Source organism: Thamnophis sirtalis, unplaced genomic scaffold, assembly GCF_051295495.1.
Source record: "Thamnophis sirtalis isolate CommonGarterSnake01/CBP01778 unplaced genomic scaffold, rThaSir2_p1.2 scaffold_3, whole genome shotgun sequence".
NCBI lineage: Eukaryota > Metazoa > Chordata > Lepidosauria > Squamata > Natricidae > Thamnophis > Thamnophis sirtalis.
This window is the reverse complement of record NW_028261383.1, coordinates 28572887-28600361: the sequence shown is the minus strand read 5'-3', so window position 1 is coordinate 28600361 and position 27475 is coordinate 28572887. Positions and strand designations below refer to the sequence as shown.

General features: G+C 46.6%; 1 protein-coding gene across 2 annotated transcripts in view; it reads left to right on the top strand.

Moving 5' to 3' along the window:
- Nucleotides 1-469: 469 nt before the first annotated feature.
- LOC106548301 (regulator of G protein signaling 3) overlaps nt 470-27475 on the top strand; it is a 47933-nt gene continuing 20927 nt past the window's right edge. Inside the window, exons 1-2 of one of the 2 annotated variants that reach the window (XM_087708476.1) lie at nt 470-619; nt 24113-24529. In XM_087708476.1, coding sequence (XP_087564602.1) covers nt 24113-24529 — 417 coding nt within the window. In that variant the 5' untranslated portion in view covers nt 470-619. Of the gene's footprint in view, nt 620-5058; nt 5199-24112; nt 24530-27475 lie in introns of those variants that run through there. The other variant, XM_087708477.1, reaches the window with a different exon arrangement.

Sequence of the window (27475 nt, the reverse complement as noted above, 5' to 3'; positions counted from 1 at the left end):
CACAGCCACTCTGTCGTGATTCACAGGCGCTGCTGAGGAACTGTTTCGTGTTCAGCCTTCCTCACACAAACAGTTGGAAGCGTTGGGGAGCCTGGACGTTGCACATATCAAGCCCGCCCATAACAAACCGGTTTCCACACTGAATTTTTCTTGCGTTCCTCTTTTTTTTTTCCCCCCTGCCACCCGAGAGACTGCAAAAAGCTGAGCGTTCAAACTCTCCGTCGGACAGAGCCACTCTGTGCATCTTTGGCTTGAAGGCAAAATGCGTGTGACCTTTCCTTCCCGCCCTCCCCGTTTCTGTTTATCCCACACCATTTAGACAAGCGCGATGCGACCTGGGGCTGGGGCTACTCCTGTCTCCCACACATCTGAAACTCCCTTGTCACACGTCACATCCTGAGTCAGGTGTTGCTCACTTCAGTTGGGGAGTTCGCTCTCTCTCTCTCTCTCTCTCTCTCTCTCTCTCTCTCTCTCTCTCCCTCTCGCTAACCATTTGCATGAAACAGTGCCGGCGTTCTGACATTTTTATTTTGCTGCTGCTCTTCCTGGAGGGAACCGGAGAGGCTTCTGCATCTCATAACTGGAGACTACCAGCTCCGTATGCCAAGCTTCCTAAAAGGTAAGTGGCTTCACTGGATCTCTCGCTTTTATGATAAGTTTTTTGCAAGTTGCCCTGAGAAGGGATTTCACTCTCAGAAGAGGGTTGTTCAGGAATTGTTAAGAATAACCGATACGGTGTTTTTCCTCTGCCTTTGTTGGTACAATTATTTTCAGTCTGCCTTCCGCAATGCATACTTGTTCATTTCTTTTAAATAAACAAGTGAAAAAGAAGGACTAGGGGTGACAGGATAGCAGTGTTCCATTATTTGAGGGGCTGCCACAAAAAACCTTATTTTCCAAAGCACCAGAAGGCAGGACAAGAAACAATGGACAGAAACTGAACCAAGGAGAGAAGCAACCTAGAACTAAGGAGAAATTTCCTAACAGTGAGAACAATCAACCAGTGGAACAACTTGCCTTCAGAAGTGGGTGTTCAAACACTGGAAGCTTTTAAGAAGGGACTGGATAATCGTGTGTCAAAAATGATATATACAGATTCCTGCCTGAGCAGGAGATTGGACTAGAAGAACTCCAGGGTCCCTGCCGACTCTGTTATTCTGTTATTTATAAATTATTATATATGTCTAGTATTACATTAATATGATTTATGTTATAATAGAGACCCACAACATATCACCTTTGGTGTATTTTATGCTTTAAATATTAATCTTAATCTTAAATTCTTACTGATTTTTAATCTAAAGCACACTCCCATAGATACAGTATTACATTTTGTGTATTCTGTATAATCTGTGTCAGCTCTTAGCAACCTCACCGATTTCTTGTTTACTTTTCCATCCCTGATAAATAGAAATAGATATTGGAATGTTTGCACACGTCCCCAGTGGGTCATCTCATGCACCCCTGGAAAGTGCGTACCCCGCTTTACAGACAGAGTTTCCTGCTGGAACAGGGGGTTGGACTAGAAGACCTCCAAGGTTCCTTCCAACTCTGTTATTCTCTTATACTGCATTTTAAACCGTTCCTCTGCGGGATAAATGTTGCACACTAGCAGCTCTCACACTAATCTTTAACTCAGCTTGGTAAATTTCCAGCTTCTAGGCTACGCTGCCTTTCCCCAGCGGATGTGAGTGTGTGTTTTGGAGAAGGGCACAAGAGGCAGAATGTTAACAGATCTGTTATTTTCCTTCAGTCCCTCCCTCTTTCCAGCATTCAAAACACACGGGAGAAAAGGGACACCCCAGGTAGCACAGGTAGGACTGGAACAGCCAGGTACCCCTGAGACTTGCCTGCCAGGGACATTTCATAAGGAGGGTGCACAATTGGCTGCAACACCATGGCATTCCTCGTGCGCCCAGCCTCATTTTGTTCCATTTCTTTAGGCTGACTCTGTAAACCGCTTAGACAGGGCTGAAAGCCCTATGAAGCGGTATATAAGTCTAACTGCTATTGCTATTGCTATTTATATCTGGGGTTTGTAGGCAGAGTTTAGAGTCTGGCAAGCGCACCACTAAAGCTGCACATGTTATTACAGGTAGTCCTCGACTTACAACCATTCATTTAGTGACCGTTCAAAGTTACAACGCCACTGAAAAAAAGAGACTTATGACCAGATTGCTGGGGGCCCATATGCTGACTCTAAAAACCGCTTAGAGAGGGCTGTGAAGCACCCGTAAAGCGGTATACAAGTCAAAGGGCTATTGCTATGCCTATTTTCAATGGGCTAATGTGGTGGCGCAGTGGTTAGAAGTCAGTATTGCAGGCTGACTTTGCCCGCTGCCAGGAGTTCGATCCTGACCAGCTCAAGGTTGACTCAGCCTTCCCATCCTTCTGAGGTGGATAAAATGAGGACCCAGATTGTTGGGTGGGGGGCAATAGGCTGACTCCGTAAAACTGCTATGAAATACTGTGAAGCGGTATATAAGTCTAAGTGCTATTGCTAATTTTCACATTTACGACCACCATAGCCTCCCCATGGTTATGTGATCAAAATTCAGATGCTTGACAACTGATTCATGTTTATGACGATCACAGTGTCCTCGGGGGGGGGGAATTGTCACATGAGCCCCCATTGGCAGACCTTCCAACAAGCAAAGTCTATTAACTCAAAAAGTGCAGTGATTCACTTAACAGAGTGTGTCCAGAAAACTCGTAAATTGGGGTGCAATTCACTTAACAGACGTCTCCCTTACTTGGGGGTTCCATTGTGGTAGTAAGTCAAGGACTGCCTGTGGTTTGTCAACAAGCACGTTGCAAGTATCGGATTGAAAACATGTTGGCATTGTTTCTCTGTTTATCAGTAAAGAGAGACCGTAGGTAGATCTAGATTTTCATATCTACACCACATTGTTTTTATTGTAATTGTAAAAGTTTCATGGTAGATACTGATTGTATCTCTTTCAGGTAACTTTTAATTGCTACTGCGTCCTCGGTTTTCACAAGTAGTCCTCAACTTACAATCACAGGCGAGCCCAAAATTTCTGTTGCTAAGCGAGATCGTGAATGTTGCCCCATTTTACGACCTTTCTTGCCACCGTTGTTAAGTGAATCGCTGCAGTTATGAAGCTAGTAACACAGATGTTAACTGACATCTGCCTTCCCCATTGACTTTGCTTGTCAGAAGGTCGCAAAAGGGGATTGCGTGACCCTGGGACGCTGCCACCGTCATAAATATGAACCAATGGCCAATTCTTTGAATTTTGATTAAGCGACCATGGGGATGCTGCAATGGTTGTAAGTGTGAAAAACAATTCTGTCAATTTTGTCAGTCCTGTTGTAACTTCGAGCGGTCACTAAACGAACTGTTGTAAGTTGAGGATTACCTGTATTATTATTATTTTTTGTGTAGTTGGGCCATATGCATAGGAGCGTTAGAAATAACGTATTTTTCGGCGTATAAGACGTAGCTTTTTCCCGCAAAAAAGAGGGTGAAATCCTGGGTGCGTCTTACACACTGAATACAGCATTTTTGGCCTCCTGAAACCCCGCCCCCTTTGCCAAAATGGCCATGCATAGCCTTTAGGAGCCTTCCAGAGTGCTCCTGGGGACTGGGGAGGGCAAAAATGAACGAAAAACGGGCCGGTTTTTGCCCCCACCCCCAGGAGCATTCTACAAACCTCCTAATGTTCTACATGCCTTATTTTTGACAAAAAAACAGGCTGTTTTTGGGAGGTCTGCAGAGTGCAAAAACTTTTTTCAAAAATTTGCCTCTTCAAAATCTTGGTGCGCCTTATACTCCTGTGTGTCTTATACTCCGAAAAATACGGTAGCTTCATGGCTTAGTTTAATCTCAAAAGACAGGTTAAATAAAATAAATAAAATATTAGTTAGCGTGCATACGCAGATAGCATGCATGTCAGTGGCTTTAAAATAACGGGAAGGGTTTTTTTTAACAGTACTTAAAGATAGGGGAGCAGTAGAATCCTTTAAAACTCCCACCCACCATGTTTTTTCTTACTGCACAGTGAAGGTCATGGTTAATGCATGTGTGTTGACCCTGCAAATTCAGAAATGACCCCATTAGCTGTTTTGATTGACTGCTCTGAAAGATCTGTTAGGGGCATCCAATTATTGGGTCATTTTAGAGATTTTTTTAAGGTACCGGAGCTCCTTGACTTACGACCACAACTGACCTCCAAATTTCTGTGGCTAACCACAAGGCAGTTGTTAAGTGAATTTAGCCCCGTTTTGCAATCTCTCTTGCCACAGTGGTTCAGTCAGTAAGATGGCTGTTAAGTGAATCTGGCTTCCCCTTTTGACACCACAGTTCCAGCTTGGCAACATCGTTTTACTGTGAGGCAAAATGAAGAAAACTGTATAAAATAAAAATACTTTGAAAAAAGAAAGTGAATCTGGCTCCCCATTGACTTTGCTCGCCAGAAGGTAGCAAAAGGTGTCCCTGGGACGCTGCAAACTTCATAAATGTGAGACAGTGACCCCGGGACACTGCAGCTGTGCTAATTATTAGTCAATTGCCAACCTTCTGAATTTGGATTATGTGGCCCTGGGAATGCTACAAAGTCGAAAATGTGAAAAAATGGTTGTGTCGCTTTTATTCAGTGCTGTCCTCATGTGGAACGGTCTGTACCGTTCCACATGTACTTTTTACCTGTACTTTTGTTTTTTTAAAAAGCCCTTATTGGGTTATCTAATCCTTGGAGGGGGGGGCACAGGTAAGAGGAAAGGGTGAGGTGCTCCTCGGCTGAACTCCCCTCCCTGGGTCTCCCCTTCTTCTCCCCACCCACCACCCCCATTTTCCTGTGCAAAGTCCAAGTTTAATCGAGGGATCGCTGTGCTCTCCTCCGAAGCCTCTCGGATCTCTCTCTCTCTCTCTCTTTCTTTCTCTCGTTTCTCTGTTTCTCTCACTTTCTTTCTCTCTTTCTCTCTCCTCTTGCCCGCTCTCTCACTCTCCAAGGACCGGGCCACCCGCAACCGCCCACGCTTTGCGTGCAGCCCGCGGGGCTTTCTGCCGCTCCCTTCGAGGGAGGAGGGACCGTTTGCCTCGGGAGCTGCGGCGGCTGCTGCTAGTGGCGGACGGGTTGCGCCGGAGGAGCCGCCCGCCTGGCACTCGGGCGCTCCCGCTGGGAGGCAGCGGGGCGCGGGTGTCGCTGGCAGCCCGCGAGAACCGGCCAGGGAAGGTGAGCTAGGGCCGAAGGGCAGCGCTGCCCTGTGTTGTCCTTTCCTTTTCTTTCCTTCCTTCTCTCTCTCTCTTTCTCTCCTTCCCTCCTTTTATCTCCCTCCCTCTTTCTCCCTACCTCTCTCCCTTTTTCCCTCCCTTTCTCTCTCCCTCCCTCTTTCTCTCTCTCCCCCTCCACTCTCTCCCTCTCTTCTTCCTTCTGTCTTTCTCTCCCTTCCTCCTTTTCTCCCCCCTTTCTCTCTCTCCCCCTCCTTCTCTCTCTCCCCCTCCTTCCTTCCCCCTCTCTTTCTCTCCCTCCTTCCCTTTCTCTCTTCCTCCCTCTTTCTCTCTCCCCCCTCCTCTCTCCCTATTACTCTTCTACTTTCTCTCTCTTTCTCTCCCTCCCTCCTTTTCTTCTCCCTCCTTCTCTGTCTCTCCCTCCTTCCTTCCTCCCTCTCTTCCTCCCCCCTCCCCCCTCTCTCTTCCTCCCTCCCTCCCTCCCTCTCTTTCTCTCCCCCCCTCCTCCGTTTTGGGTGCTCTGGAGCTACTTTCTTCGGTCTTTTTAATCGGCTGATTTCCCACCCGTCCCCTTTCCTGCCGCTTTCCGATCGGGTCAGCAAAGCGCTTGAGTGAAACCTGAAGCAACCACTAGGCGGACTTAGGCGCTCCAATTAGCCCCCTTGAAGGCGTCCCGAAACAACACCCCTTCCCCAATTTGTCTTTTAGGACAGCGGGTCCGCAAATGACCACTCCCCCCCCCCGCTACACAACATTGGTGCGTGCACACGCATGTTCTCACTTTGCGGGGGGTGGGGTGCGCTTGCTGGTGTTTAGATACGTTGGACTACAGCCCCTATGCTCCCCAATCTCATATTGACACACACACCCCTTCCCGCGGGAGCAGGCTCCCCTCATTTCTTTACTGTCTCGGTCGTTCCCATTTTTCTGGCTTTCCTTGCCTTGGTTTTATTTTAATTCCTCTCCGCGCGTCACTATACGGTATTTGCCCCCCCCCTCCTCTCAAAGGCAGAGAGAGACAGAGAGAGAGAGAGAGAGCAGGTGAATTATAGCCTCCCCAGAGCCAAAGAGACCTTTTCCTTTCCCCTTGAGGCTTGAGGTCTTTTCTCCACACAAGGGAGGGGAAAAAAATAAAAATAAAAACTTAGAGGTCCCCCTTGGGAATTTTCCCAGTTTAGGAGGCTGGCTAGCTCATATTCTCCATGCCTGCAGTTTTACTGGAGATTCCCAGCAGCAGATCTCCTGGCCCCTGTCCCTGCCGCTGTTTACACGCTGGGCATTCCTCTTTATTTTGGGAGATAGATGGAGGGCTGGAGGATGGAGGGGCGGCTGGGGGAAGCTCTCCACATGGACGGCTTAGCATCTGCTGGCGGTGCTAGGGATGACGAGGAAAAGCGATGGGTTTTTTTGGCATGAAGTGTATTTTGAGAAAGAGAGAAAAGGCTTGGAAGGGCTTAAGAGCCAAGTCTTTTTTCCCTTCCCTATTTTCTGCAAGAGCGCTCGATTTACATCTCCAGAGAGACATAAGCCAGAAACAAATCCTTGACCTTTGGCTCTCCCTTGGGGTACAAACAGAGTTTGGTCAATTTAACTCTTCTTTCCCTGCCAGCTAGGATAAGCTCAGACAGGGGTTCCTAACTTCTGTGCCTCCCGGTGAAATTTTAATAGTACAATTTTGTTCCTCCCTGCTTTGATATTTTAAAAAAACCAAACAAAACAGGAGGCCTAGAAGGCATTTTCCAGCTTCCAGGAGTTTCTCGCTTGTTTGATTTCTGAAGGGAAAGGTGGCATAACATCTGAAACGTTTGGTAGTTTCTGTTTAGATGCGCCGGTTAAAGCTGGGGCGAGCTTTTGTTTCGTTTTGTGGACCCAAGGCTGTGGCATGTCAAGAGCCGCCCTCCAAACTGTAGTGGGTGGCCCAGAACAATAACTAAATACATTCCATTTAAATTCCCTTCCAGCCTGTTCCATTTCCTCCTCATGGTGTGCATAATTAAAAAAAAAAAAAACAGCAGAGAACAAGTGCACCACAAAGAAAGAGTTTGTTAAGTGACTCAAACAAGCTAGCCAAGCTGTATTTCACAGGGACCCAGTCAGTGGTGGGTTGCAAACCCCGTTCCAACTGTTGGAACGGGGCCGGCGGCGTCCTCATGGACGCGCGCAGTGCACGCATGGGTCTTAGAACCTCTGCGATGCTCCAGCTGCTCTGCGGACCGTCATACAGGCGCTGTACTTGCCAAGAGCCAAGGTGGCACAGTGGTTAAATGCAGCACTGCAGGCTACTGCTAGATCAGCAGGTCAGCGGTTCAAATCTCACCGGCTCAGGGTTGACTCAGCCTTCCATCCTTCCGAGGTGGGTAAAATGAGGACCCAGATTGTTGGGGGCAATATGCTGACTCTCTGTAAACCGCTTAGAGAGGCCTGAAAGGCCTATGAAGCGGTATATAAGTCTACTGCTATTGCTATTGCTATTGCTATTGGAAGCGCAGAAGCCTTTAAACACCGGTAAGGAGCTCGGGCGGGCCCTCTGGAGCACTGTACCGGAACGGTATCCAGTGCTCCAGGCTGGCTCCGGTACACCTGTACCGGGGCATACCACCTGCAACCCATCACTGGGCCAGGTCAACTTGCAGATACTCAACATGGGGCATTCATAATCCTGTAGATTTTTGGAGAGTCATGCCTGATGTTTTAACCAGCGATACTAAACTCGTATCCGCAAAATGTGTCTCATTGACAACTGACATGATGTGGTTGTGGATGGGGCTTAGGGATTAGAATCCAGATCTCCATTCAAACATGGGACTCATGAATCTGAGGCCAGTCGCTTTTCTCGTTCTGTCCCTAGCCCATTGTCTCCCTGGCTTGGCAACTTCCAGATACGTGGAATTGAAGTTCCCAGAATTCCCATCAGTAGCCATGCTGGCTGGGGAGTACTGGGATTTGAATTCCACACACCTGTGAATGGCCACGATTGAGAGTCTATGAAGATTCCCAGTCCTCCAAGTCATGGTTGTCCCAAAGGTGCTTTTTTCAAGAGGCACCTGGACTTTCTGTTTTTTCTTTGAAGATGTTTCGCTTCTCATCCAAGAAGCTTCTTCAGCTCTGACTGGATGGTGGGAAAAGGAAGGATTTATACTCCTTGCAGACAGCTGGTCATTTGCATCCTTTTAGAGAGTCATTAAGGCTATTTAAAGGTTTAAATTAAAAATAAAAATGACCAGCTGTCTGCAAGGAGTATAAATCCTTCCATTCCCTTCCATTAGGTACAGTCCGTACTGCAGGCTATTTCAGCTGACTGCTAGCTGCAGCAGTTCAAATCTCACCAGCTCAAGGTTGACTCAGCCTTCCATCCTTCCAAGGTGGATAAAATGAGAGCCCAGATTGTTGGGGGACAAATATGCTGACTCTGTAAACTGCTTAGGGAGGGCTATAGAAGCACTATGATGCCGTATATAAGTCTAATTGCTATTGCTATTCCCTCATTCTCACAGAAGGAGACAAATGACCTGGTTCAGACATTGCACTAAGCACAAATTAGCTTAACTACGATTCCTTGAATAAACCACAGTGTGGGGGTCCTTGGTGCTCGCTGCGCTTGGTTGTTTTATTGCAGACTTTTCGTTACCCATATTAGGTAAGGACACTACTAGCACTGATAATGTTGCCTAATCTTGGGTAATGAAACCCCTGCAAGAAAGCAACCAAGCTCAGAGAACACTGAGAGAGGACATCTCGTTTCAACCCTGAGCTTCAAATATTCTCCTTTATTGATAAACCGGCAAGGAAAAGCAATGGATTTGCACGGATCGCCGAAAAACAAAAATAGGTCTCTGTACAATATTGAGCACAGTCATACAAGTATTAGTTTTGACCGTTGACAAGGGTCAATCCTAACTCTCCTCGACCAAGTGTCCCCTGGAGAGGCATGAGTTCAACTTCTAGAAGCTCTTGTGACATAGCTACTTGTGGGCCTTGACATATCACACACTTGGAGTATAGGTATAAGGCTGATAAAGGTTATTATAGATAAGAAGAATTCCATAATAATTGACAAGACAAGCTGGCAGGTCCAAGAATGTTCTTCTCCTCTCAGCCAGCTTACTGCATTCCCAGACTAGATTTGGATAAATATATTCTCTTCCTTGTGAGGCAGAATAGAATAGGAATAGGAATAGGAGTAGAGTAGAGTAGAGTAGGGTAGAGTAGAGTAGAATAGAATAGAATAGAATAGAACAGAACAGAACAGAACAGAACAGAACAGAACAGAACAGAATAGAATAGAATAACAAAGTTGGAAGGCACCTTGGAGGTCTTCTAGTCCAACCCCCTGCTTAGGCAGGAAACCCTACACCACTTCAGACAAATGGTTATCCAACCTCTTCTTAAAAATTTCCAGTGTTGGAGCATTCACAACTTCTGGAGGCAAGTTGTTCCACTGATTAATTGTTCTAACCGTCAGGAAATTTCTCCTTAGTTCTAGGTTGCTTCTCTCCTTGATTGGTTTCCACCCATTGCTTCTTGTCGTACCCTCGGGTGCTTTGGAGAATAGCCTGACCCTCTCTTCTTTGTGGAAGCCCCTGAGATATTGGAAGACTACTAATCATGTTACCCCTTTTTGATTTTTGAGTCACACAGTTATTTATTACTTTCCCCATCATTCCCAGCACCTCCGCACATCTATTAGATTGTGTATCAGAGTGCAATAGAAAAAGAAGAAAAAATACTGATAATGAGTGGAATATAATTCCGCTCGAAATGTTTTTCCACTTCAGATGCCAAGACTCTGCCAAATAATTTTTGAATCAGCTTCTGGAAGGAGTTGCTGCTTTGGACTTATTCCCATCATAAGAGCAAATGGATGATTCCGTGCAGACCAGAAGAGACACACAGAGGGAGGGTGGAGACTGCAGCTCGAACAAGTCCAGTTGTCCCAGCTTTCTAACGATCCATCCTCAGGCTTTGCACAAAGTCAGCAGCCAGCCGATGAAATAAGGGTTAGGGCTAGAGTTTCTACAGAGTGCCACTCAGCTCCCTTTTTTTCTGCACGTAAAGGTAGTCCTTGACTTACAACTGTTCATTTAGTGACTGTTGAAAGTTGCAATAGCACTCAAAAAGGGACTTATTACCAGTTTTCACACGGCCGTTGCAACACTCCCGTGGTCACGTGATCAAAATTCAGATCCTTGGCAAGCGGTTCATACTTATGACGGTTGCAGTGTCCTGATGTTACGTGGTCAGCTTTTGCGACCTTCTGACAAGCCAAGTCAAATGGGGAAGCCAGATTCATTTCACAACTGTGTTACTAACTTAACAAATTAACTTAGCTAAAGATGCTGAGACTCTAGAAAGAGTGCAGAGAAGAGCAACAAAGATGATTAGGGGATTGAAGACTAAAACATGAAGAACGGTTGCAGGAACTGGGTATGTCTAGTTTAAGAGAAAGAAGGACCAGGGGAGACATGATAGCAGTCTTTCAATATCTCAGGGGTTGCCACAAAGAAGAGGGAGTCAAACTATTTTCCAAGGCACCTGTGTAGAACAAGAAGCAATGGGTAGAAACTAATCAAGGAGAGAAGCAACTTAGAACTGAGGAGAAATTTCCTGACAGTTAGAGCAATTAATCAGTGGAACAACTTGCCTCCAGAAGTTGTGAATGCTCCAACACTGGAAGTTTTTAAGAAGATGTTGGATAACCATTTATCTGAAGTGGTGTAGAGTTTCCTGCCTAGCCAGGGGGTTGGACTAGAAGACCTCGAAGGTCCCTTCCAATTCTGTTATTCTATTCTAATCTATTCAAATGCAGAGATGCGCTTAAGAACTTATGGCAAGAAAAGTTGTAAAAATGGGGCAAATTAACTTAACATGTCTCACATAGTGACATAAACTTTGGGCTCGATTGGGGTCGTAACTTGAGGATGACCAGTATTTGGGTTTAGGAATCCCAACAACATACAGAACCAGAGTAACATCGTGCAGCGTGAAGTGCCTCTCCTCAGGCTTGAAGCCAGCACTGCCCTTTCCCAGGAACTCTGCTTCCTTGGAGAGGGTGTGTTTTTGTGTTATTTTGTAAAAGAATCCACAAGCTGAACCTATCCCCACTAACTCCGTTCATGCCTCTCTTGTGTGTGGATGACACTGTTTAGTTACATCGCCAGCGTGACCACACTTAAGAAGATCGCAAAAAAGCAAGGATTTCTTTCTTCTTTTGAACGCAAAGCGCTTACAATGCCCCTTTTCCTAATCTCTTCCTGTATAGGTAGTCCTCGACATATGACCATGACCGAGCCCCAGATTTCTGTTGCTAAGCGAGACCGTTGTCAACTGAGCTTTGAGCCAAGGTGGCGCAGTGGTTAAATGCAGCACTGCAGGCTACTGCTAGATCAGCAGGTCAGCGGTTCAAATCTCACCGGCTCAGGGTTGACTCAGCCTTCCATCCTTCCGAGGTGGGTAAAATGAGGACCCAGATTGTTGGGGGCAATATGCTGACTCTCTGTAAACCGCTTAGAGAGGCCTGAAAGGCCTATGAAGCGGTATATAAGTCTACTGCTATTGCCCCGTTTTACACTCTTTTTACCACCGTTGCTAAGTGAATCACTGCAGCTGTTTAGTTAGTAGCACGGTTGTTAAGTGAATCTGGCTTCCCCAGATGGCTTGCCAGAATGCATGACCCCTGGGACACCATCTCCGTCGTAAATATGAACCAGTTGCCAAGCGTTTGAATTTTGATCCTATGAACGTGCGGATATGAGTCATTATACGGTCATAAGTGAAAAACAGTCCTTAGTCGCTTTTTTTCCCTGTGACTGTGTGGATACTGCTGTGGTCGTAAGTGTGAAAAATGGTCATTAGCAATTTTGAACAGTCACTAAATGAACTGTTGTGAGCCGAGGGCTACTTGTATTTTGTGGGGACAAATGTCTCGGAGGAAACTTTCACAGGTTTATATTTAAATGTGTGCTCTTTCCTTGTGGATCCTTGTCCCTTCTTTTTCCTCTTGTCTTATTTTTGTTTTTGGATTTTTAACTAAGCTCTCTCACTCAAGGCCCGCTTCTTTTTTTGCTATCAAGTTGTGTTCTTGGCATATTACTAGGAATAATTTGATGGCCCATCTTCATAGAACCACATTCCCATTCAATTGAGGGGGTTCCTTTTTTAAAAGAAAACCCCCACAATGTAAGGAATCTGCCAAACCAAACCAAAGAACCATCTAGCTCATTGTCCTGTTCCCATAATGGTCATCCATAGGATGAATTTCTATAGGATTTCTACATTCTATATAATTTCTATATTTCTGCATTAATCATTCATCTATCTAGCGACACTGATAGGGCCAACCAAATGAGAAATGTAGTTTCAACATCAAATGTTCAGTTTTTCGGTCAACCTATATAGTATAGAATAACAGAGTTGTAAGGGAGGGACCTTGGAGGTCTTCTAGTCCAACCCCCTGCTTAGGCAGGAAACCCTACACCACTTCAGACAAATGGTAATCCAACATCTTCTTAAAAACGTCCAGTGTTGGAGTATCTACAACTTCTGGAGGAAAGCTGTTCCACTGATAATTGTTCTAACTGTCAGGAAATTCCTCCTTAGTTTTAGGTTGCGTCTCTCCTTGATTAGTTTCCACCCATTGCTTCTTGTTCTACCCTCAGATGCTTTGGGGAATAGTTTGACTGCCTCTTCCTTGTGGCAACCCCTGAGCTATTGGAAGACTGCTATCATGTCTCCCCTAGTCCTTCTTTCATTAAACTAGACATACCCAGTTCCTGCAACCGTTCATATATTTTAGTCTCCAGTCCCCTAATCATCTTGGTTGCTCTTCTCTGCACTCTTTCTAGAGTCTCCACATCTTTTCTACATCGTGTAACCGTCACCCATGTTCCCCAGTATATGGCCTGAAGTCAAGACCAATTCGATTAGTAGTGATTAATAGCCAATGAGGATGTCTTGCCATTTTATTTCTGGTCAGTCAATAAGACCGCCTGTATTGAGTGAGACTGCTTTTGAACTGACCGTATAGGATTCTCATTATGCAAGAGAGGTACTGAGGAAACAAAATTCGTTTTTGATTTATGTGTCAGTCCGGAGCAAAAATATTGATGGAAGAGCTGATTAAACTCCCCTCCCCGAAAGAGTCGTCATCAAGCATAATATTGCTTCTCTGCCCTAATGACCAGCTGGGTGGATGTGACCATTGTGGACATGGCCAGGTGGTGTTATAGGCAGCACTCGGCCTCCTGCACTCCCCTGGGATCAAAAATAGGCCACAAGGGGGGAGCTGCGCCACAACACCGCCCCCTCCGCGTGCCCATTTTTGGGCCTAGTAGGCCTCCCTGCAGCCTTCTGGGAGCAAAAATGGGGTGGGGGGGCAATGGACTCCCCCGAGTCCCATTTGGGCTTATATAGGCCTCCCTGCAGCCTTCTGGGAGCAAAAATGGGGCGTGTGAGGACTTCTGGAAGGGGCAGGAAGCGGTGGGGACAGCCAGCAATTTTATAACCCGTTCGCCCAAACTTGCCCAAACCAGCTGAATCCCACCATTGGTTATGACCATTTTTCTCAGTTATGACCTTTGTAGCATCCCCATGATCACGCCATCAAAATTCAGATGCTTGGCCGCCGGTTCATATTTATGACCGTTGCTGTGTCCCAAGGTCAGGTGATCACGTTTTGCAATCTTTTGACCAACATAGTCAAAAGGGAAGACAGGTTCACTTAACAACTGGGTTACTGACTTATCAATTGCAGTGATTCACTTAACAACTGTGGCAAGAACTCACTTAACAAATGCCTCACTTAAGAACAGAAATTTGGGGCTCAATTGTGGTTGTGAAGTTGAGGACCACCTGTACTTCCCAGAAAGACTAACGGATGCTCGGAGCCAACTTCCAGCACAGGTAGAGTAGATCAATCATCAGTAACTGAGTTTAAACATGCTTGGGATAATTTTTTGTCACCCAACAAAAATTTAAGAATAAAATAAAATAAAAATAATAATTAATGAGAAGCCCATGGTACTCTCTGAGCTTGGTTGTTTTCTTGCAGGCGTGTCATTACCCAAATAAAACTGATGACGTTACCGAGTTGGGTAATGAACCGTCTGCAAGAAAACAACCAAACTCAGAAATATCTAGAAATCCTTCATTTCAACGCTGAGCTACAAATATTCTCATTTATTAATAATAATTAAAAATAATAAATAAATGAATGAATTAAAACGAAAAGAAAAACCTCAATGGACCACTAGGTCTTTTTCTGCCATCAGTCTTCAATGTTTCTATGAAATAGAATAGAATAGAATAGAATAGAATAGAATATACTTTTATTATTTATATGCCGCCCTTCTCCGGGAGGACTCAGGGCGGCGAACAATTCAGGGGGGGAAAGGGGAACATAAAAAAAAACAAAATACAAATAATAAAAGTAGACAACAGTCGCACAACCATACATGTCGAGAGGGGAGGGAACTCATCACCCCCAGGCCTGCCGGCAAAGCCAGGTTTTGACGGCTTTTCGGAAGGCCTGGAGAGAGGTGAGGGTCCGAATCCCTGCGGGGAGTTCATTCCAGAGGGCCGGAGCTGCCACAGAGAAGGCCCTCCCCCGGGTAATAGCCAGATGGCATTGGCTGGTAGATGGCACCCGGAGGAGGCCAACCCTGTGAGATCTAATGGGTCTGTGGGAGGTAATTGGCAGCAGGCGGTCTCTCAAGTACCCAGGTCCAATACCATGAAGGGCTTTATAAGTTACGACTAGCACCTTGAAGAGTATCCGGAGACTGATCGGTAACCAGTGCAGCTCGCGGAGGATAGGTGTAATGTGGGTGTACCGAGGTGCACCCACAATCGCTCGCGCAGCTGCGTTCTGGACGAGTTGAAGTCTCTGAATACTCTTCAAGGGCTGCCCCATGTAGAGCGCATTGCAGTAGGAAGGGGGAAAGCAATATTTTCAAAAGAAAGCATACTGGCTCTTGGAGTAGAGGAAAGGTAGCACCTTCAAGTTGAACTTGACTTATAGTTGGCATAGGTTTTTTTTTTGGTGACTGCATGGAAGTGCCTTGCTGCTGCATTTGGTGGATTGTTTTTCGGTTTTCCTGTGTGTAGCCTCCAGCTCTAGAAATGACTGGTAGTATCCCATCGAAGTACCAACCAGATCTGACCTTGTTTAGCTTTTTCAAGGTCAGGCAAGACTAACTACGCCAAGGGTATCAAACTCAATTTCATTGAGGGCTACATCAGGGTTGTGTTTGATCCCGGGGGGAGGGAAAGGGGGTGTGGCCAAGGTGGGCATGGCCAGTTCGACATCACATTGTGTCGGGGGTGCCTGTGGTGGCCCAAGTGCTCTGCCAGCGAAAACGGGCTCCCGAGCTCCATTTTCGGCTGCGACGGCCTCCTGCAACCCTCTGCCAGTGAAAATGGAGCTCGGGAGAGCCGCACATAACCCACGCAAGCTCTGTTTTCGCTGCCAGAGGCACCGCGGGCCGGTTCTTCGCTGTTTCCAGAGTGAGATCTAAGCACCCTGCGGGCCGGATCAAGCCCCCAGGCTTTGAGTTTGATACCCCTGGACTACACGCTCTGTTAGCTGCTGGCCTAAGGGATCTAGAGGTTCAGAAGACCAGTGGCCTGTTATTTGTTATCAAACCTTGCAGAATAGAAGCGCTGCTTGTTCGAGGTTGTGGTTTTCCTCCGTCGGTTTAAGCAAAATGGCATCGATATATTTAAAGGAGAATATTTGTAGCTCAGGGTTGAAATGAGGGGTCCTTGGTGCTCTCTGCGCTTGGGTGTTTTCTTGCAGAAGTTCCATGACCCAACTAGGTAACGTCATTGGGGCTGGTCCAGATGAAACCTCTGTGAGAAAAGAACCAAGCTCAAAGAGCAACAAGGACCTCTTGCTGATATATTTGTTCCGAAAAATATTTTCCTGAATTTTTCATCCTTTTAACAATTCTGAATACCTTTAATTAAGATTTAAAAACAGGGAGAATGGATAGAATAGAATAGAAAAATGGAATGGAATGGAATAGAATGGAATAGAATAGAATAGAATAGAATAATAGAACAGAACAGAACATAATTCTTTATTGGCCAAGTATGATTGGACACACAAGGAATTTGCCTTTGGTGCATATGCTCTCTGTACACAAAGAAAAATAAAATAGAATACATTCATCAAGAATAAAAAGATACAACACTTAGTGATAGTCAAGGTTATTAATAAGCTATCAAATCATACTAGGAAAGAAATTAAAAACAATATAAATTGAGAGATACAAGCAACATGGTTATAGTCATAAGTGTGGAGAGATAGATACTAGTAAGGAAGAGAAGAATAATACCAATACCGTCTTAGTAAATAATTTGACAGTGTTGTGGGAATTAGTTGTTTAGCAGAGTGATGGCATTCGGAGGGGAAATTGTCCTCGTGTCTAGTTGTTTTGGTGTGCAGTGTCCTATAGCGCCGTTTTGAGGAAGTTGAAACTTGGAGGGTAAAAGTTGAAACTTGGAGGGTAAAAGTTGAAACTTGGAGGGTAAAAGTTGAAACTTGGAGGGTAGAAGTTGAAACTTGGAGGGTAAAAGTTGAAACTTGGAGGGTAAAAGTTGAAACTTGGAGGGCAGAAGTTGAAAATGAATCATTCAATTCAAAAAACACCCTCACTTGGAACAATTGTGCAGAAAGGGCAACAGTACCATGAATAATGTCTCCCTCTGTCCAGCCTTGAGTTTAGAGTTTAGAGAGTTTAGAGTAATTTATTTATATGCCGCCCTTTTCCCTGGGGGGACTCAGGGCGGCTTACAACTCGAAAAGGGAGGGAAACAAACAATTGACACATAAGACAATACATCATTAAAAGCACGACATTCATACTATTCGGGTGGGTTACAGTCTTTAATCCCAGGCCTGATGGGATAGCCAGTTTTTAAGGGCTGTGCGGAAGGTCTGGAGGGTGGTGAGGGTACGAATCTCCACGGGGAGATCGTTCCATAGGGTCGGAGCTGCCACCGAGAAGGCTCTCCTCCGCGTAGTTGCCAGTCGACATTGACCGGCAGATGGGACTCGGAGGAGGCCTAATCTATGGGATCTAATTGGTCGGGTGGAGGTAATTGGCAGTAGGCGGTCTCTCAAGTACCCAGATCCACTACCATGAAGGGCTTTGAAGGTGATAAGTAGCACCTTGAAGCGTACCCGGAGATCGACCGAAAGCCAGTGCAGCTCGCGGAGGATAGGTGTTATGTGGGTGAAGCGAGGTGCACCCACAATCGCTCGCGCGGCCGCATTCTGGACTAGCTGAAGTCGCCGGATACTCTTCAAGGGCAGCCCCATGTAGAGCACATTGCAGTACTCCAGCCTAGAGGTCACAAGGGCACGAGTGACTGTTGTGAGAGCCTCCCAGTTCAGGTAGGGGCGCAACTGGTGCACCAGGCGAACCTGGGCAAATGCCCCCCTGGTCACAGCTGACAAATGGTGTTCAAAAGTCAGCTGTGGGTCCAGGAGGACTCCCAAGTTGCGGACCCTGTCTGAGGGGCGTAATATTTGACCCCCCAGCCTGAGAGATGGAATACTTGCCGAATTAGTGGGAGGGAAACACAACAGCCACTCGGTCTTATCTGGGTTGAGCACAAGCTTGTTAGCCCGCATCCAGTCCCTAACAGCTTTAAGGCCCTGGTTCATCACGTCCACCGCTTCATTGAGTTGGCACGGGGCGGACAGATACAACTGAGTATCATCCGCATACTGGTGGTATTTTATCCCGTGCCGCCGAATGATCTCGCCCAGCGGTTTCATGTAGATGTTAAAAAGTAGGGGGGACAAGACCGAACCCTGCGGCACCCCATATGTTAGGGGCCTAGGGGTCGATCTCTGCCCTCCAACTAACACCGACTGCGACCTGTCCGAGAGGTAAGAGGAGAACCACCGCAAAACAGTGCCTCCCACCCCCACCTCCCGCAGTCGTCGCAGAAGGATACCATGGTCGATGGTATCGAAAGCCGCTGAGAGGTCAAGGAGAACCAGGATGGAGGCGTGGCCTCCGTCCCTGGCTCTGCAGAGGTCATCGGTCAATGCGACCAAAGCGGTTTCTGTGCTGTAGCCAGGCCTGAAGCCAGACTGGAATGGGTCCAGGTAACTAGCTTCCTCCAAGGACCGCTGGAGCTGAAAGGCCACCACCTTCTCAACAACCTTCCCCACAAAGGGGAGGTTGGAGACTGGACGGTAGTTGTTAAGAACGGCTGGATCCAAGGATGGTTTCTTCAGGAGGGGTCTCACCACCGCCGCCTTAAGAGCGGGGGGAAAGACCCCCTCCCGAAGGGAGGTGGTAAGAACCACCTGGATTCAGTCCCGTGTCACCTCCCTGCTGTTAGCAACCAGCCAGGAGGGGCACGGGTCCAGTACACATGTGGAGGCACTCACAGCTCTCATGGCCTTGTCCACGTCCTCAGGGGCAACTGCTTGAAACTCAACCCAGCGATGGCCTACCAGATTATCCTCCTGTGCCTCGGCTGGATCTGCGAAATTGGAGTCCAAGTCCGACCGAAACCGAGCAACTTTGTCCGCTAGGAACTGGACGTAGTCCTCAGCCCTACCCTGCAAAGGCTCCCCCGTATCCCTCCTATTTAGGAGGGAATGGGTTATCCTGAACAGGGCGGCTGGGCGTGACTCAGTGGAGGCAATCAAGGTGGCAATATAGGTTCTTTTCGACGTCCTGATTGCCCTGATGTATTCCTTGATGCAAGATGTTAAAAGTGCTCGGTTCGATTCGGATTTATTGGATCTCCATAAGTGCTCTAGGCGTCTCTTCCGGCGCTTCCTCTCCCGGAGTTCCTCAGTAAACCAAGGGGGCCTCCTGGATCCACTGCCTCGGAGCGGCCGTAGTGGCGCAATCCGGTTAAGAGACTCCGTCGCTGCCGAGTTCCAGGCAGCAACCAGAGTCTCCGCCAGACTGTGGGCAAGGGTATCAGGAATAACCCCAAGCTCCGTCTGGAACCTCAAAGGGTCCATAAGTCGCCTGGGGCGGAACCACCTGGTCGGTTCCTCCTCCCTGCAGTGGGGGTTTGGTCTCCGAAAGTCAAGCCTCAGTAGGCAGTGGTCTGACCACGACAGGGGTATGATCTCACTACCCCTCAGACCAAGATCACAAGTCCACTGCTCCGAGAGGAATACGAGGTCGAGCATGTGACCCGCTGAGTGGGTTGGGCCCCGAATTACTTGGGTCAAGCCCATGGCTGTCATGGAAGCCATGAACTCCTGCGCTCCATCAGAGTGTTCACCGAGCGAAGGCAGATTGAAATCCCCCAGGACCATAAGCCTGGGGAACTCAATTGCCAGCTCGGCTACCGACTCGAGGAGCGAGGGGAGGGCTGCTGCAACGCTGTTGGGAGGCAGGTACGTTAACAGCAAACCCACTTGACCCTTGAGGTCCAACTTCACCAGCAGGGACTCACACCCGACAAGCTCCGGAGCAGGGATCCTACGAGGTACTAAAGACTCTCAGATAACAATAGCCACACCCCCACCCCTTTCCTGAGCTCTCGGCTGATGGAGCACCTGAAATCCTTCTGGGCACATCTCTACGAGGGGGACTCCTCCCTCCGGGCCCAGCCAGGTTTCAGTAATACATGCCAGGTCTGCCCTCTCGTCTAAAATTAAGTCCCGGACGAGGGGAGCCTTATGAACTACAGACCTGGCATTTAGCGACAACAGCCTGAGACCAGGGTCCTGATTACTCGCGCCATCTGGCCTTGGAGTGGGACTCATAGGACCAGAAGGAGGGATCTCTGCAACGTAGCGAGCCCTCCTTCCCCGGTAATGGCCAGCCCTAAAGTCCCCGCCATACCTGCCCCTCCCTGTTACGACCGTGATGCTCCGGCCCACTCCCATGTCCATAGTCCCCCCGACCACCCCAATGACCCCTGCATTCCTCGGCAGGTCCTCCGAATCAAACATACTCATTCACTCACCCAGGCAGTCCCCACATAATAATTAAAAACACAGAAGTACAACAATAATGGCAATAAAAAGTGGGATCATTCACTCAATTACATACATATCGCATGCATATCCCATACAAAGAGAGAAAAGGAGGGAGAGAAGAAAGAAAGAAAGGATAGATTGCGCAGCTGTTAGAGTGCGAATTCAGGCAGAGCCAAATGGCTCTCAGCAAATGGCTCTGTAGAAGGCAATGATAATGTTAATACGAAAGCTGAGCCACAGGGGGAGGAGGGAGGAGGAGGGCGTCTGGAAGGGCTATGGTGGTGGCAGTTGCAATCAGCCACACAAAGTAGCCAGTCTCTACGGGCGCCCAGATCGTCTCCCCCTCCTCTAGAATGAGAACTAGCCAACACAAAACTGGCTCTCCCTGTTGTCAGTCCTTTTCTATTCTCAGTCATTAGCAGTCACTTGACTTCCCTTCAAAATAATGATAGACGGGAGAAAGAGGATCCACTATTATTATTGATAATAAAAAATTAGTTGATTTTGGTGATTAATAAGTAGGAATTTTGTAACTCTTAGATTGTTTTAGGTTGTTATCAAATGTTTATTTGATAAGAGCCGAGGTGGCGCAGTGGTTAAATACAGCACTGCAGGCTACTGCTAGATCAGCAGTTCAGCGGTTCAAATCTCACCGGCTCAGGGTTGACTCAGCCTTCCATCCTTCCGAGGTGGGTAAAATGAGGACCCAGATTGTTGGGGGCAATATGCTGACTCTCTGTAAACCGCTTAGAGAGGGCTGAAAGCCCTATGAAGCGGTATATAAGTCTACTGCTATTGCTATTGCTATTTATTTGCTAACAATTTATTATTATTATTATTATTATTATTATTAATAATAATAATAATAATAATAACAACAATAATGAAATGATAATGGATATATGCATACATTGGCAATCTAATAAACGATATAAATTGTAAATTGTGACTTGGGAAAAAGACCTATAAATTTTATTAACAAATTTTTATTTAGATCTTGTTATAAAGGTGTTAGGTTTTTTTTGGGGGGTGGGGGTCTGATGAGAGGAGATGGGGCATAAATAGCAAATGATTTTTAGCCATTTATAATAACAACAAGGAAATGTTAACGGTCATTGTTTAACAATATATACATGCTATGGTATTGGCAAAAGTAACTTGGATATAAATTCTAAACAGTGAGTTGGAAAAAAAGGGGGGGAGGTTTAGAAACTTTATTAATTGAGTTTTACTTAAAAGATGCTATAAAGGTGTAATGTTATTGGAGGTTTTTTTTGAAATAGCTAATGAATGCCATTGTGTGGTTGTGTCTTTAAGTATGAATGATTTGAGGTGAAAGCATGTTCAAATAATTGTACTCAAATGAGAATTGTGGTACATTAATAGTAAGATATGCAAAGATTTTTGATTTAAACTGTATAATCTAATATGAACTATAGGTAATGACTGTGGAAGAAATGCACGAACGTTATCTGTAACCAATCAACATGCTTTCTACAAGCTGTAATGAAGGATGATTCTTTTTTTTGTGTTTTTCTTCAATTAAAACAATTTTTTCCCCTAAAAAATAAATAAATAATGGTAGACGAAGTTTGGGCCCATTCGATACCCTTTGAGGCTGCCTGTGCATAGTGTTGGAATAAGGAGAGAAATGCCACTTCAGCACCTGCGCAGCTAAGAGGAGTCTTTCTCCTTCATGAGTCAATCAAAAGGTGAAGGCACAACCGCCAAAGGCAGAACAGGGATATTACAAACAGGGAGGTGTTTGCGCCATGGTTAAGTGCAAGCAGGGACACGGCTAGATAAAAACAAGCCACAATGCCAATACCAAGGATCTGGGTAAACAGATATGTCATTAGCAAGTACTGGAAGCTTCTGAGGCTCAGGCACAAATAAGCAAACAGGGAATTCCATAACCCTTGCACTTATATGAGGACTGGCTGCTCTGGATTCTTATTTAGTGAATCATGAGCCAAGTTGACAGTCTCAAGAGGAACATTTCCACCAGGACTGGAGTGACATGAGGGCAGTGTTCCAACATCTAAGGGGCTGCCACAGAGAAGAATAGCAATAGCAGTTAGCAGTTAGACTTATATACCGCTTCATAGGGCTTTCAGCCCTCTCTAAGCGGTTTACAGAGTCAGCATATTGCCCCCAACAACAATCCGGGTCCTCATTTTACCCACCTCAGAAGGATGGAAGGCTGAGTCAACCCTGAGCCGGTGAGATTTGAACAGACGAACTGCAGAACTGCAGTCAGCTGAAGTAGCCTGCAGTGCTGCATTTAACCACTGCGCCACCTCGGCTCTACCTATACCCCAAACACACCTGAGGGCAGTGACTGGAAACTAATCAAAGAGAGAAGCAATCTAGAACTGAGGAGAAATTTCCAGACAGTAAGAATAATTAACCCGTGGAACAACTTGCGGGTGCCTCCAACACTGGAGGCTTTTAAGAAGGGACTAGACAATCATTTGTTCAAAATGGAATAGGGGAGCGATGGTTAACCTTTTTCTCCTTGTGTGCCGAAATCGCGCTCGTGTGAGTGCCCACACTCATAATGCAATGCGGCCCTGCGCATGCACACATGACACCCTCCCCAGCGCTCACCCTGATCCCAGTGCTCTCCTCACGCATATGCACGAAACCCCCTCGTGCCCCGTTTTGGGCCTAGCAGGCCTCACTGAAGCCTCCTGGGACCAAAAATGGGGTGAGGGGAAGCCCCCGTGCATGCACACGCACCCCTCTCCCCCATGCATGCACGCACGCCTCCTGCATATGCGGCAGAGACTCAAAAATCAGCTGCCTGGTGGGAGGTGCGCACGCATGGACGGTGGAGCTGAGCTGGGCGACGGCTCATGTGCCCACAGAGAGAGCTCTGCATGCTACCTGTGACACGTGTGCCATAGGTTCCCCACTACGGGTATAGGGCTTCCTGCTTGAGCTGGGGATTGGACTAGAGTAGCTCCGGGGTTCCTGCCAACTCTGTTATTCTGCTTATAAATTATTGTATATGTCTAGTACTACATTAATGTATTTACATTATAAAAGAGACACCCCCCCGAACATATCGCTTTTTGTATATTTTGCGCTTTAAATAATAATCTAGTTTAAATTCTTACTTATTTTTAATCTACAGAAAACGCCCATACAGCATGACATTTTCTGCGTTCTGTATAATCTGTGCCAGCTGTTAGCAACCTCACAGATTTCTTGTTTATTTTTTCATCCCCGATAAATAGAAGTAGACATTCTAATGTTTTCCCCACGTCCCCAGTGGGTCATCTTGAACACCCAGGGGAAGTGTGTACCTCTTTTTTGCAGACAGAGTTTTCTGCTGGAATGGTGTGTGTGTGTGTGTGTGTGTGTGTGTGTGTGTGTGTGTGTGTGTGTGTGTACGAGAAGCAGGGGTGGGCTTCAAAAATTTGAGCAACAGGTTCTCTGCCCAGTTGCTGGGTGGGTGTGACCATGGTGGTATGGCCTAGTTAGCCCCTTGTACCATGGTGGGGTGGGGTGGCGGGCTATTCATCTTCCACAGGCTCTAGTGGCTTTCCTGGAGCCTCTGGGAGGGTGAAAACTGCCTCCCCTGGGCTCCGGAGGCCTCCAGAACCTTCTGGAACTTCCAGGAGGCCATTTTTTTCCCCCTCTCCAAGCCTCTGCATAGGCCCTGCACTTACCTCGCATCCAAAACGGGCCGCATGGGGACTCCTGGGAGGGGAGGGAAGGGGTGGGGTGGGGTGGGCGTGGCCAAGTAGGGTTTGGGATTTGGAGGTTCTCCGAACTGGCCAAAATGTTAGATACAGGTTCGCCCGAACCCAGGTGAACCTGTAGCAACTCACCCCTATCTAGAAGTCCTCCAATATCCCTTCCAACTCTGTTATTCTATCTTTGTGGACATTCAATTACCTCCAAGGAATATGTACTGTACTAACATGTTGTTCTCCTCCACCTAGATGTTGAGTCCCCTCCAGAAGTGCGGCTCGGAGGGTTGTCTCCTAGATTGTGACTTCCTGCCATGGCAACGGAGCACCCTTCGGAAGCAACATCAGAGCTGTGAGGATCCGGAGCCAAGGAACAACTGTGAAAAGCAGGAGAAACCTTGCACCCCAAGCATTCGTTTAGATGACACCGAAGTGGTCGACTGTCCTCAGCTCCCACTCCAAGACCCGGGAGGGTTCTGGCGCTCCCGAAGCGAGGGACGCTTAGATCAACAAGGGGTACCATGCCCAAAGGGAACTGAGGAAGGGGACAAAACAGGAAGTGGGTGGAGCTTGCCGTCCCCCAAATCTTTGAGGAAAGAGCGACAACTCTGCGAGAAAGTGGCAGCAGCAAAGCAACACCTGAGGAATTTCTTTGGAGGGTCAAACAAAGTCAGTGGAATGTTTTAATGCTTTCTTACTAACCGTCTTACTAATCGTGTGTAGAGATTCTCAGTCATCCAGGTCATGGTTGTCCCCAAGGTGCTTTTTTTTTCAGGAGGCAACTGGACTTTCTTGTTTTTTTCTTTGAAGATGTTTCGCTTCTCATCCAAGAAGCTTCTTCAGCTCTGACAGGATGGTGGAGAATGTTAGGATTTATATTCCTTGCCGACAGCTGGTCATTTGCATGTGAGGGGCCCAAATAGCATCCAAAAGTAAATCAGAGTCCAAGGCAAAGTATTGCTCAAAGTTCCAATTTATTAAGAGAGCCATATTGGCACATCTGGGAAAACCCGAATCTCAAAGCTTTCCGGTTTTCCCCACCTAATTGAAAGTTCAAGATTTTGCCCCCACACACCCACAAGTCCATCACATGCTCCAATCTTCTACTGCCACCCTGACAGCTTTCACCCATCCAGTTCCAGTCAGGTGCAGAGGTGCAAAGTTAAAGGATGACCTTGGCTTTCTAGAAAGAATTTTGCTATGGCTACATGGCATCTAACGCTGTACAATCCCCCCCCTCCCATTTTCTCACAATAGAAAATGCATAGTGGAATAATAGAAAGTGTGGCAGCCAAAGAGGCAAAAGAAAAGATGGCTGCAGGCCTGACATTGCATCTTTTTAGAGCAAGGGTCAGCAACCCGTGGCTCTGAAGCTGCATGTGGCTCTTCCGTCCCTCTGCTGTCGCACCACAATTGATAGGGCTTTCAGTTAGGACAGGGAGAGGAAAAAGGATGCCGCACTAGAAGGGGACTCTATGATGGGGAACCAGACTTCCGGTCAGGACAGGAAAAAGGATGCCATGCTAGGAGGAGAGACTATGATGGGGGAACCAGACTTCTGGTCAGCACAGGAAAAAGGATGCCATGCTAGGAGGAGACTCTATGATGGGGAACCAGACTTCTGGTCAGGACAGGAAAAAGGATGCCATGCTAGGAGGAGAGACTATGATGGGGAACCAGACTTCCGGTCAGGACAGGAAAAAGGATGCCATGCTAGGAGGAGACTCTATGATGGGGGAACCAGACTTCCGGTCGGCTCCAGAATTGAATGGAGGGGCTTCGGTTTAGGACTTTTGTGGCCCTTTGAGTGTTTAAGGTTGCCGACACCTGTTTTAGAGGGTCATTTAAGCACTTGGAGGTTGATCTGTGTCCTCAGGGTCACCCGAGTGATGCAAACGGTTCCTGTAGTCTGCAATTATGTCCTCTGGAAATCCTCTCCTACTCCCACACCATTCAAAGGGGTGTCCATCCCACATTGTGTAGCTCAAAGTCTGTAGAGATTCTCAGTCATCCAGGCCATGGTTGTCCCAAAGGCGCCTTTTCAGGAGTGCAATGTCTGAACCAGGTCATTTGTCTCATTCTATGAAAAGGAGGGAAGGTCCTTTGGATCTGCCTAGAACAATGTTTCATAATCCTGGCCTTCCCAAATCTGCTTTTTCAAGAGGCAACTGGACATTCTTGTTTTTTCTCTTTGAAGCCGTTTCGCTTCTCATCCAAGAAGCTTCTTCAGCTCTGACAGGATGACTAGCTGTCTGCAAGGAACACAAATCCTTTCATTTCCCACTATCCTGTCAGGGTTGAAGAAGCTTCTTGGATGAGAAGAGAAATGTCTCAAAGAAAAAAAACAAGAAAGTCCAATCGCCTCCTGAAAAAAAAAGCACCTTTGGGACATCTTACTAATTCTTTCTTTCTCTTCTTCCACCCCCCCAAAATACAAGCCCGAATCTTTTTTTATTTGCCTATCCATTTATTTTTTTTAGTTTGCTTGTCTAAACATCCGAGTGTCTTTATTCCCACTGGTTTTAATTTCTGGAATTTGCTGCTGTGAAAAATGTATCTTGTTAAGATTAAACAGCTCATAATGAATGATCAAGGAAAGGTTATGGTCGAGGGCCTGGGATTCAGAGCTCTGAGGTTTTCCCCACAGAGGCGAGTGAATTACTCAGAGAAACTGGGGGGACGCCTTCTCTTTCCATTCTCCAGCCTCCCTCCCCCCACCTGGTTTTCTTTCAAAGCAACGTTTTAGTTCAAAATAAATAAATAAACAAGAAGCTGAAATGCTGTAGGGCAATGTGGTTCCCCTCCAGCAGCATCTTCATCAGCCAAAATAGCCGTGTCCCTCAAACATTCATAGCAAATAAAATTTGCTGCATAGATGTCAGTCAAAGGGAATATTTGTAGCTCAGATCTATGGAGATTCTCAGTCATCCAGGTCATGGTTTCCCCAAAGGTGCTTTTTTTCCCCAAGAGGCAACTGGACTTTCTGGCTCTGATCTGAAGAAGCTTCTTGGATGAGAAGCGAAACGTCTTCAAAGAAAAAGCTAAAACATGGAGGCTAAAACATATAAAGAATAGTTGCAGGAACTGGGTATGTCTAGTTGAATGAAAAGAAGGACTAGGGGTGAACATGATAGCAGCGTTCTGATATCTCAGGGGTTGAAGAGGGAGTCAAAACTATTCTCCAAGGCACCTGAGGGTAGAACAAGAAGCAATGGGTGGAAACTAATCAAGGAGAGAAGCAACCTAGAACTAAGAAGAAATTTCCTGACAGTTAAAACAATTAATCAGTGAGACAACTTGCCTCCAGAAGTTGTGAATGCCCCAACACATTTTAAAGAAGAGGTTGGATAACGATTTGTCTGAAGTGTTGTAGGGTTTCCTGCCTAAGCAGGGAGTTGGACTAGAAGACCTCCAACTCTGTTATTCTATTAAAAAAACCAACCCAGAAAGTCCGGTTGCCTCTTGGGTGAAAAAACCACCTTTGGAATTGGTTAATTCAGAGTTGAAATGTCCTTGGTGCTCCCTCAATTTGCTTATTTTCTTGCTGACATTTCATTACCCACATTAGGTAGCATTATCAGTGTTCGCTTTCCCATTTGTGTGCCTTCGTTTGAT